This window comes from Candoia aspera, chromosome 8 (assembly GCF_035149785.1).
Source record: "Candoia aspera isolate rCanAsp1 chromosome 8, rCanAsp1.hap2, whole genome shotgun sequence".
Classification (NCBI taxonomy): domain Eukaryota; kingdom Metazoa; phylum Chordata; class Lepidosauria; order Squamata; family Boidae; genus Candoia; species Candoia aspera.
Window position 1 is genome coordinate 68,605,304 of NC_086160.1, and position 12,277 is coordinate 68,617,580.

Here is a 12,277-nt window from a genome sequence, read left to right on the forward strand (position 1 = left end):
TTAATTGGATTCCTTTAATTAAAGAAATCTTTAAAAAAAGTTAGATAAGGCAGGCTGGCACCAAAAAAGGTATCCATTGACTTCTGGCTAGACTCAGCATCTGGAAGTGCCCAAATTAATCCATTCTAGAATATGTCACATTTTTAGGATTCCCTCCAGGTCTATACTTGATTCCTCCAAATGAGGTTAATTTTGGCTCCCCCCTAGATTATTTCAGATGTGTCAGAATCCGAGTGCCATTATGATGGCTGGGGATTAACGAGGTTGTATGGCCAAATAGATGAACAATACTATTTAGGAAAGGTTACCCTGTTCAATCATTAAGTTTCCAGACTGACCTTGGGCCAATCTTTACAGAATTGTTAATATACTGTGATGTCAATAGAGTGGTCCACCCCACACCACTTCTGGTTTCTAGCGGGTGCTTAGAAGGTATCCAAGTGATCTTGCAGACAATTCTGCTGAGCACTTGGTTGGCCGCTGGCAATAGGAGATGACCCAGGCACTTGATGGGATTGACCCCAAGAGGACTTTCTCAGCTGGCTGTTCTTAGAGGACTCCCTGGTGTGTTGAGGACCTCCAAGAGACATGGCAGAAGGAACACTAAAACACCGGTGGAGGAAGATGATTTGAGTGGTGATGAGAAGCAAAATGTTGTCACTCTGTTATTGCACTGGCAGATTGTCAGTTCCAAACCTTGTCATCCATTAGTTTGGGGCAGAGCATCATCAATATTCTTTTTTTAAAAATAGAATTTTATTGAAAGTTTTAGAAACAAGAATAAAAACTAATACAAACTAAAATAAAGAAGGCAAAAAGTAAAAGAAGTAAAAGAAAAAACTAAAATGCAAAAAAAAAAGTAGAAGAAAAATAGAAAAGAAAGAAAAGAGATATAAAGAAGTGGCTTCCAATCTTCTTTACAGCACTTATAAGTACAATTGTAGATTTACCGCTTTCTCCAAAGTTACATCTAGACTCTCTTCTTTCTATAATCTATTCTATCTAACAGTCAAAACCATACAATAGATCATATGTTCATTTTTTTTCCTGTTTTATGCAAAAAGTCCATAAGGAGTTTCCAGTCAGCAATAAACGTAGATATTGTCTAGCATCATCAATATTCTGATGATAATCAACTGTACATCACTACCCAGGCTGCACAGGAGTTGCCATCAAAGTTTTGACCGTGTACCTTGAGGCTGTGAGGGTCTGGATGAGATGAAAGAGGCTGAAATTGAACCCAAGCAAGATGGAGTTATTCTTTGACATCTCTAGCCTTGTCCCTTGTCAGGGTATCAATGCCTTTGAAAAAGCAGGTGTGCAACTTGGGGGTCCTTGTCAACTCATAGCTACTGTTTGAGGGGCAAGTGAACACCATGGCCAGAGGCATCTTTGCCCAGGTTCAGCTGATGTGCCAGATGCAGCCCTACCTGAAGTACAAAAACCTTCCAATGGTAACTCATGTCTTTATCACCACTTACTTGGACTAATGCAGTGCACTCTACATGGGGCTGTCTTTCAAGACTACCCAGAAGCTTCAGTTGGTCCAGAACGCAGCAGCTAGTTGCTGGCAGATGCAGACCAACATCAGCATGTGGATCCATGATCTGGGCCCTGTACTGGCTCCCCATATATGGAGTGCAATCCAAAGTGCCAATTTTAATTTTAAAGCCCTACATGGCTTAGCATCAAGGTATTGACAAGAATGTTTCCTCCAACCAATTTCAATCCTCTTGACCCACTGCAACTAGCCCTCCGTTTCTGTGATTATTTGGAGGGGGTATAGGCACACAGACACTGCCTTTCTGTTGCTGCACCTCCACTCAGGAATATTTGCTGCCCCCCAGAAATTCAATTAGCTGCCATGTTGTTAGCATTCTGCGGGCCATTAAAAGCAGATTTATTTCAGAGATCATTTGGAGCACAAAGTATCACCAGACATTTTATTGATTCTGTTATTTTTTTTTCATGTGTTAACTAGTGACTGCTCATCTTCATTTTGTTTGATCTGCATATTAAGGATGTTTTATTGTGTTGCTTTGTACTGTGATTTTTATTTTTATTTATTACACCGCAGACATTTTATTGGATTGTTTACAGATGTACTGGAAAATGCTGAGAGTCTCCTCCATTGCAGTGGCTACAAATTGGGCCAATAAATAAAGAAGTTGGGGCCCTTTACTTCAGCACCCAACATCTACCACTCTAAACTCAAATGAGGAAGGCAGGCATACAAAAACTATGGGTGGACTCGGCCACATTGACTCAATTGTCCTTGTCTAAGGAACTCCAAATATCTTCTGAGTGTTGGGGAAGCCTGATGTCCTAACAACCAGGAAACACACTGAGACAATGAACTGGTCTCTAATATTTATTGCTAGTACTTAACAGGAATCCTAACAAACTGAAGAAGCGTGGGAAAAACCCAGACATATAACCCCCAAGGGTTAAGGCGGTCCCGATCTGTGTCTCTTTGAATGGCTGAACAATTCATCAGTGCTACGCATGCGCTTGACAGTCTGGATGGGAGCCCCCTGCTCGCCATCCTTACTCATGACACCTGAAATGGATATGGAAGATTATACAGAAACATTTCTGCTTTCTGTGCTTTCTTAATGTTGATTTATTTTTAGGTCTAGAAAGACTGAATTGTACAAATTCATCAATTTCTGGTAACCTCCAAGATGAGGAGAGTGAGGTAACTTATTTTCTCCCATCCTGAAGGAATAATTTCTGGTTTTGTCATCAGGTAGGCGCCAAAGATACAAGCACAGAAATTATAGCTTCAGAAAGAAGAAAAGGTGCAAGTAAACAAGAACCCTCTGAGGATAAAATATCTTGTTGTTTGCACTAATCTTTCTGACGCATACTAATAAGCAGAGAGACCCCCCCTCAACAGTACAGAAGGGGCTTCAACAACACCTTTTTTAAAGCACCACTCTCTGTAAACTTTGCATACAAAAAGTCTTTTATTAGCTACAAACAAATATACATCAAACAGCAAAGTTGTTAGCCTGTGTGGAATACCATTACATCTATTGCTTAAGTTTCTAGGCCTTTTCCGGGAACTGCAAAGTCTAGTCACGTAGTGTTAGTTTATTTTCCAGAAATCTGGAAGACTTCTTTGAGTCTTAAATGAAAAACGTGCACTCCCTGCAATAGAAATGTTCCTTCCAAAGGCACACAGCAATGCAAGGGCATAAGTATGTTTGTATGAACAAAGGAACTTTCCGGAATGATAATTATAATGATAGACAAATAGTCATTTCAGATAACATTTCTATAATCTATTATGGACTCTCAGCAGTTCACAGAACAGCACCCTATTCTGAAATCCAGCTTGAGGCTGTAATAAGGCTAGGCTTGAAACGCTTTCCAAAATTCTCTACCAAATTTCTGGGCAGAGAAATTTGGGTTGGATGATTTCTCTGACTCGCTCCAAGGGAAGGTGAAACATCTCCCCAGAGAGTCATGTGGCTCTAACCCTAAGGACATTCAGAAAATCATTAAAAACTTGTTTGTTCTCCCAGGCCTTGGAATAGGGTGGTTGCAAAGTCCCTGTGGTTTGGTTTTTCATTCGTAGTTGTCCTAACAGCCTGGAAACATGCTGAGACAAGGAACTGGTCTCTAATGTTTATTGCTAGTACTTAACAGGAATCCTAACAAACTGAAGAAGCGTGGGAAAACCCAGCCATATAAACCCCAAAGGTTAAGGCGGTCCCGATCTGTGTCTCTTTGAATGGCTGACCAATTCCTCAGTGCTACGCATGCGCTTGACAGTCTGGATGGGAGCCCCCTGCTCGCCATCCTTACTCATGACAGTAGTATGTATTTATTTGATTTCTTTAGCCACCCATCTCAACAAGTGACTCTGGGCAGCTTACAACAATAAAACAATTAAAACAATTATAATTAAAACAGTTAAAATATAAAATAAATACAAAATAAATATATATGGCTGCCAAGCGAGCAATGCATAGATATTAATACAGCCAAGAGACGGGACCATCCACACGCTTGAGGCCCCAGGCCCGGGCACAAAGCCAGGTCTTTACGGCCTTACGAAAGGCCAACAGGGTCGGGGACATCCTAATTTCTGGAGGGAGGATGTCCCAGTGGGCAGGCGCTACAGAAGAGAAGGCACGCCTTCTAGTTGTCTGTCTGTCTGTCTCTCTCTCTACCTATTCTTTCTTTCAACTATAAATTGCCCAGAGTCATTAGGAGTTGGGCAGCCTTGAAATTGAATTAAGTAAATACACGTATGTTCCTCCAATTCAGTAAAAATTAGCAGGAAAAACAACGGGAGGATTTCTCTGCTCAGCCACAGCACCAAAAGGCAAATCTTGAACTGACCATGAAAACCTTGGCAGGGTGGCCTTATGCAGAGTTTGGCCACACAGTGTCCATAACTCCAGGAACAGCACCCATGAACTCTCCAAATTATTTTATTGTTTTTCAAAAATTATATGACTGAAACATTGCAATTTACACAAGGTCTCGAGATGATGCCACCACAATCTCACGAGTTTTAGCAACCTCGTGAGATTTTGGAAAGTTGGGAGATCTGTAGCTTAATAAAGCTGACAGCTTCTGATCTCATAAGATAGAATAAGATGGAAAAGTTATGACACAATGGCCTCTTTCTCTTATGCATAGGATTGAGCAGCATACGGTTTTAGAGGGATGGTTCAATGTAACTCACTCATTTAATTATCTACCTCTTCATTTTCATCCACCTATTAAGGAGGTACATTTCTATCACCAGGCCTTCAAAGACCTTAATATAGGAGCAAGATTCTCTTCCCCTTCACTGTAGTCTTAGAACAAGTTTGGGAGGTAGGGTGAGTGAGATCTAGTGACTAGTTCATATTCACCTAATGAGCATCTGCTACATCACACTCGGTCTCATGTAAGAAACCAGGCAAGGCAAGAAAAAAGCTCAGTTCTTCTCAGCTCTACATGAGCCAAGCCAGATGAAACAAGCTAGATGCACTTGCTCCCAAGTCACTGAGAAGGAAAAAAGGTGTGTTGTGTCCATACATAGGTGACAACTACATAACATGTGTGGAGAAACAAAGCTGTGGTGGAAGATCCTTCTAATCAGGTTCTTCTAATCAGGCATCAGTCCCAGAAGTGACCTGAAGTCTATTAGTTTTTGCCATGGTGCCAATTCTTCTGGCAGATCTTTCCAAAGTTTAGGATTCCACGTTTTATGGATCCACACTTCCTTTTTTAGTGACAGTCTGGGAGTTATGCTTGAAAAAGGCATGGGCCAGAACCAGATATGAAAGAGGACCTGACACTCACCAAATGTGATTTGATTTAACACATGATTAAATTAAATTAAATTAAAATTATATTAGTTGTTCAACAAAGATGAATGCTTCCTAATGTATTTAATGATTTATCTTTTCTGTCACTTCAAAGATTAGTTACATGGCAATTTGGGGATGGGGCCTTTGGGCCATAGTGAAGGTGTTGGAGACCCACATGTGGCCCAGTTTAGACAACCTAACATTCAACATTCAAGGCATATGCAGGACCATCCTGAAGAACTAACAGAAATCTAATACAGTTAATGAACATTCCTGTGCATCTGGAAGTTGTCCACTAATTCTGGCTAAAACTAAATTTGAGACAAATGCAGGTAGTGTTTGCTCCAGGAAAAACAGCTCTAGAAATTTCAAGCCAAGGAAGCTGAATGTTCATAAAACCAGCACCATTTCTCAAGTGGTTTCACACATCCCTACTTACCATATTGTGGCTTGTCCCTAATTGTATAGATGATTGCAGAATCACTGGCCCCGACCATCTCAGCTTGCAGAATTTTGTTAGTGATTTGCAGCATCCCTCCCTCTGGGACCCAGACCGTGGAGCTGATAACCAGGCGGGCAATCCCACTGCTCTGCAAAGACAACCAAAAATGCCCAAAGTCATTAAGAGAAGTGATGAATGGGAGGCAAAGTCTGTAGGTAAGAAATACCTGAGTCTTTGACTACTCACGTAACAGATCTCCAGGTGACATCTTAAAACGACGAACCAAATGAATCTTAGGAAAAAATTTTCAATGGTACAGCAATTTAGAGTGACCCAGAGACTAAATGAATGTCCCAAAAGAGACATCAATAGGGGCTTTATTTGGATTCCGTCACTGAGCAAGTGGTTGGATTTGATGCCCTTCATGGCCTCTTCCAATTCTCGGTCTCTATGAACTGCTCCTTATTCCCACTTATTGTTTTCTGCCCTCTGTAAACTAAAGGATTTTTCATTTCAGCTAATTATCTAACTTTTATCAAATGAACTGACAACATTTAATATATTTGGGTCCATGAGTGACACCTTATATTTTAATCTTCAGACCAGTTTACATTTTTAGAAGGGAAGGACCTTTTCAGTATTAAGGTTTGTGCCAATAAAAATGGAATATTGACTAGAAACCAAATAGCTCCAACAATGAGCTATTTCTATCCTATTATTACTATGGGGAATTCACTTTTTCAAAGACATTTTGACATTAATTTCAAAAGGAGTACTCTCTGATCAAAAGTGTTATTTGACCAATACCTGTATTTATTTTTTTCTCCCATTGTTAATCATCATTCAATCATCATTTAATTATATAATGTATGACTTCTACTATATTTATATAGTATATGTAATTAATATCCAGGAGCATTAGGGGCTTCGAAACTAATTTCCCTCCAGACATTTTTCATTCAAAAACTCTCTTTCGTGTTCCATTTTTCCCTCTTGGGAAAAACATCCAAGGCACATTGAAAAACTAGTGAAAAAATAACCAGATGGAAAAGATTAATTAGGATTATAGAAGGGTTCCCTCCTTTTCCCTCCTTTTTCACTCCCAAAGCTGTTTTTGAATTTTTAAAGGTTGGGGAAAGTTTAAAGCTCAGGTATGCATTCTTTTCAGGTCATGGTTACAATTTTGAGAGCAGATGCCCTCTCAAACTGGATGCCAAGGGAAGGTGGGCTTATCTATTCATAAAATGGTTGCCAGAAGACAAAGTGGGGAGCAGGGGTGTCCATGTTGCATATAACATCCAGGTGGACCTTTGATTGCACCATCACAGCCACCATCTTGACTTTTTTTTACTATACCTTGTGGACACCCCTGTTGGGGAGGTTGCTATGCATCAAGATGCTTCCTGTATAACCACCCCAGCTTCCTTTGCACAGATGTCAAAACAAAAGGGGGTCAAAACACAGGGACTCCTGTGAGTCCCAGAAGCATCGCTGAAATTCAAGAGGACGCTGGAGGCCAGTGTTTGGCTATGCAGCATGCCAGCTCCTTCGTTAATTTTTTTTTCCTTAAAAGAATCCAAAATAGAAAAGGCTGAAGTCTTGTAGAGCATGGAGCAAGGAGCACCATGTGGTCTATTTTATATAGTATGGATAATCATTAGAAAGAAGGTGGTTAGAGTTTCACCTTGAAACTTAAGTTGCCTCGAGCTTTGGGTCCTTACTGGAAAAAATATATGCTCCCACCCCATCCATACCTAAAAATATGGGAAAGAGAGGTAAGGTGAAAGTTTGGGAAGATCAGAGTTCACTGACACTTTCTGAGAACTTCAGGGAATATGCCTGCTGGGGTTGTGGGTGACCATGACAGGCTGAGCTCCTTCCTTGCCCCTCTTCTCTAACTTACTGATTTATTTACTAAGTCTTATATGTCGCTCCAGCCCAGAGGCCTTCTCTCTTCCCACCAAGTGCCAGCTGAGGCAAGGAAGTCCTGGTATGAGCAAAGGGATACACCCAAAGTAGGGAATTTCAGGAAATCTCTATGCCTCAGCCATCACGCTGGCCATGAGGGAAGGGGACAGGCCAGGATGTGTGGCTGTGATATTCATCATTTTATACAACATGTTCTAATGTACCCAAAAATCTAGTTCAGCCATTGTGCAAAACCATGTTATGACTGATTTGGTTTGGGGAGTTAGCACACAGGGTCAGCCCAGCAAACTAAGCCTCAGGTTCTAATTCTTATTTGTGTGTTTATTTCTGTGAAATATTTGTGAAGTGCCCTTGATGAAGCATTGAAAAGGAGGGGGCCTCAAAGCAAGGTCCACCTGCCAGGCAGAATACACAGAAGTTGAGCATCCATATTCCATCCGTACCCAAAGCACCACTAGTCTTCTAAGATCTAACACAACTGGATGCAAGAGATCATAAGAAGATACCACCTTCTCTGCAATATTCTATTGCTAATCAGCTTTTGGATCTGCTGGGGACACGGTTCAAGAAATAAGAATGCCATCTTGGGTCTTTTTTAGAGTACAGCAGTCATTTTCAAAGGCTGCTCCATATCCCATCATGTCTATCTCAAAGATCCAGAGCTGGTGGCTCAGGGCTTAACTCTGTACTCTGAGGCTTATTCAATCAGTTAACCTAAGTCTGGCTTAACTGTGGACCCAGTCAAATGGTGAGTGAGATTTTCCAACATCTGGGTAGTTCATTGTTAAAGGCAACCAGAGCAAAGAGGCTATTTTAACCTACAACTAAGCGTTCTGCAAAACACAGATGCTGATTAAATCCATTAAACCCCTGTCCCTGATCATCATCATCACTATTATTATTAATTTTTACTGTGCTTTTAATTGCTAGAGAATCTTAGCAACCTCATTGGGAACATTTCTGGATGCTCTTCAAGGGTTGGGACGGCAGGTCAATGAGCACATTAAAGTATGTTGTTTTACTCAGTAGAAAATAGGGAATCTGTTGAGAAATCCATTGTACTAAAAAGTAATGTTGTACAATCACTTCACACTGAGTGGACCCTTTGAAAAGATGAACATTACCTTATTGTATTACAGATGAACTCTGAGAGATTTGAGATGTTTTGAAGAATCAAGGAATATTCCACGGTATATGCATTTTTTTAAGGGAATGCCCTAGTTTTCACAGTATTTTTCTTGTAATAGTGATATTACTCTACAGCATCTACAGCTCATTGTTTGAAAGGGTTGCAGAAAATACTATCAATTCTAGTATATCTACAGCAGTTTTTAAGCAGAGTAATACAAGAATGAGTTAAAGGATGTCCCACTTTTGATGAAAGGACACATTTACTTTACACAAGTGTATACTCAAAAAAATTCCAGGGTAGCAGTTGCATACTCCTGGAGTTGCATACTCCAGATTACAGGAGTAAAAGCTGCAGGGCATTGCCCGTCAATTTAAAGAGTAATATCACTATTACAGCATCAGTTTTCAGCCCTGATCATGATGTTATTCATGCAGTTCAAAACTGGACTGCAAAAGATCCAGGTGACCACTAGATGGCAACAGAGAGATACAGAAAATGCTAATTCTTTTCTGCCATCTAGCAGGTGTCCAGAATTTCACAGCTCAGATGTTGACAACCCTATCTAAGGACCATTTTATCAGATGTGCAGAGTGGACTCTAGTTCACAAACATTTACGCTACGATAACCTGTTTGCGTTTCAGGCAAGGGTTGGCCATCCACATGGGCAACCCAGCTTCATTTCTGCAGCTTTCAGAATCCCCAATATCACCCTGCCAAAACCTGACAGCCTAGCACCATGTTCAACAGCATGATTTGGATCTGGTTTTTCATAAAATAAGCCCTAAAAGAGGTGTTTTCAGTCTCATGGGAGCAAAGATAGTAGCGGGAGAAAGTCTGGGAATGGAAGGGAAGTTCCACCTTGGATCTTTTTCCTCAGAAATTTGAATGTTATTTGAAAGACAGATGACTACTTATGGTACAATAAGCTCATCTTATTTTCCCTCTAGTTAAACATTTTTTAAAATAGACTTTTGTACTGTTTTAAGAAGCTACCATAGGGGGTTGACCAAACAGGAACAAAACTTTTTTTTAATCATTTCTTAGAATTGCAGAATGAGATAGTTTGATTCTTAGCAAACATGAATGGGGTTCTTTCCCCAACTCTTGATAAATCTGGTTTGTGCAAAACAATCAGGCTGCTCCAAAATGTTGCCAATTACTGTACATGTCTGTAGCTCTCTCAGACATATGGGGACATCAATACCCTTTAGAAAAAGAACATACTTATTTTTCCTCCTTTCTCATGCAACTTATTGAAGAGTAGATATACACTGATGCAGATTACAGTCCAATAACTATAAAACTGCACTGAGGAGTGGCTCAGAAAGATGGGAGTTTGCATACTTTATCATTATTACAAGAAGATATCAAACTGAAGTGCCAATTTGAGTCCAAGAGCTTCTACCAAACTCATTCAGCTTCTGATGTTTATTTATTCACAGTACAGAAATCCAGTAAAGCCTTTAAGAGATTATTTATTTGGCATTGAACAGACAGAAAACAAAAGCAGAAAGATACATTGTTCAATGATTTGAAGCAGTTGGAATCAAGACTCAAGCAGAATCTGATGCTGGATAAAGAAACAAAAATTAAGACAATTCATAATCAAGCAGATGTTTTGGAAGTAAATGAGACTTAGAAGATGAATTTTCTTAAGTAGAAATAATTTTGAGAAAGGTAATAAACCACATAAATTGTTGGCCTATCAACTGAATAGAACTACCTATTTATTTTATTTATTAAAAATTTTAAACCGCCCAATAGCCAAAGCTTTCTGAGTAGTTTACAATAAAACATGCTAAAAATACCATCAAAAATACAACTATCACTTCAATTTTGGACAGTAAGAAGTATTTCAGCTTCAGAAGAGATGATAAATCAGTTTGCTAAATACTATTCTCAGCTATGTGGAAAACAGATGCCAAGTTTGGAAAAGATTATAGAGTATTTGGATACAAAACTAGATTATGAAATTTACAGATCAGCAAAATTACTTAAACCAACTATGGAAGATGAAATAAAGGAAGCAAAATTGCATAAATTCCCAGGACCAGCATTCTGCAAAATACTGGAGTTACAACGGCAACTGGGACTGCCAGGATTGCTGTTGCTAAGTGATGCAGTCATGTGACATCACACTTTACGACCACATCACTTAGCGACAGAAATTCCGGTCCCAGTTGCAATCGTAACACAAGGACTACTTGTAGTCTTTTAGCTGACATAATTCACCCTAATCAGACTGGATACATGATAGAAAATATCAGATATATTTGGAATGCCAATGACAATATTAATTGAATAAATTTACTTTTATTTATTTATTTATTTTCTATCCCACCTTATTTTTTTTTTATAAATAACTCAAGGCAGTGAACATACCTAATACTCCTTCCTCCTCCTGTTTTAAGAAAGCAGCTATGATTTTTCTTGATGAGGAGAAATGTGACGAACCTGACTCCATTACTGCACAGCTAGATTGCATGTCTCTCACGTAGCCTCAGAATGCTGTATATTCCCTTATAAGGGCATGACTTGTATTTCCCTATTCTCTTTGTACTCACTCCCCCGCCCTGATAGAACTGCGGAATAAAAGGAGGTGGGGGCGTGGCACCAGGAGGCAGTACCAGCAACCTCCTGAGATGTGGCGTCTCTCACCACAAAAGAATCCTGTACCTACCGTTGTTTTTTCGACCTCACCCTTGCGAGGGAATCGTTGGCTCATTCCCCCCCAGGGAATCCCATAGACCGAAGGGCGAAGGACTGGTCGCGCGACGCGACAACTGGGGGCTCGTCCGGGATCCCTTCGGTCTCACAGTGTGATCTCTGTCTAGAGGTGCACTGCCTTCACTCTCGTTACTACGCACCTGGCAAAGGCTCTGCAATCGTAAGTAATGGGCTCCCCACTCTCCAAAGTTTCGTCAGTTCATAGGGACGAACTTTATGATTTAGTGAAGAAGGCTAACTCTTGTCAAAAGGCTAACGGTACGACCATCTTTCCCATTTCAAAAAATTCGGTGACTCAACTCCTACTGTACATGGAGAGACACTGCCCTGTCTATCCTTCAGAGGGGTCGCTCAAAGCATCCACTTGGGAAAGGATAGGAAAATATTTTCATGATACCCCACGAGCACCCGTGCCTATTCTGACTGCCTGGAAGGCTGTTATGGCGGCCATCAACACTCTTTACCCTCCCCCGTCTTCCCCGGAAACTTGCCCTTCTCCTCCCGGCCCAAAAACCCCACCCCCTCTTGCCGCCCATCTCGATGCTGCCTCACCACCACCCCCTCCATACCCAGCCGTTCCTCCTCCCCCTTCAGCTCCAACCCCCGACTCCCCTCAACACCACCCCCTAGGAGGCGCCATCACTGAACTCCTCTCCTCCCCCCTCTCATTGGAAATGGAGAGTCCCTCTGCCTTTCCCATGACCATCGGCCTAGGGGCGGCGGGAGGAAAT

General features: G+C 40.8%; 1 protein-coding gene across 1 annotated transcript in view; it reads right to left on the bottom strand.

Moving 5' to 3' along the window:
* FRAS1 (Fraser extracellular matrix complex subunit 1) overlaps positions 1-12,277 on the bottom strand; it is a 175,422-nt gene that overhangs the window by 87,210 nt on the left and 75,935 nt on the right. The window contains exon 22 of the mRNA XM_063310434.1: positions 5,755-5,903. Coding sequence (XP_063166504.1) covers positions 5,755-5,903 — 149 coding nt within the window. The remainder of the gene's footprint in view (positions 1-5,754; positions 5,904-12,277) is intronic.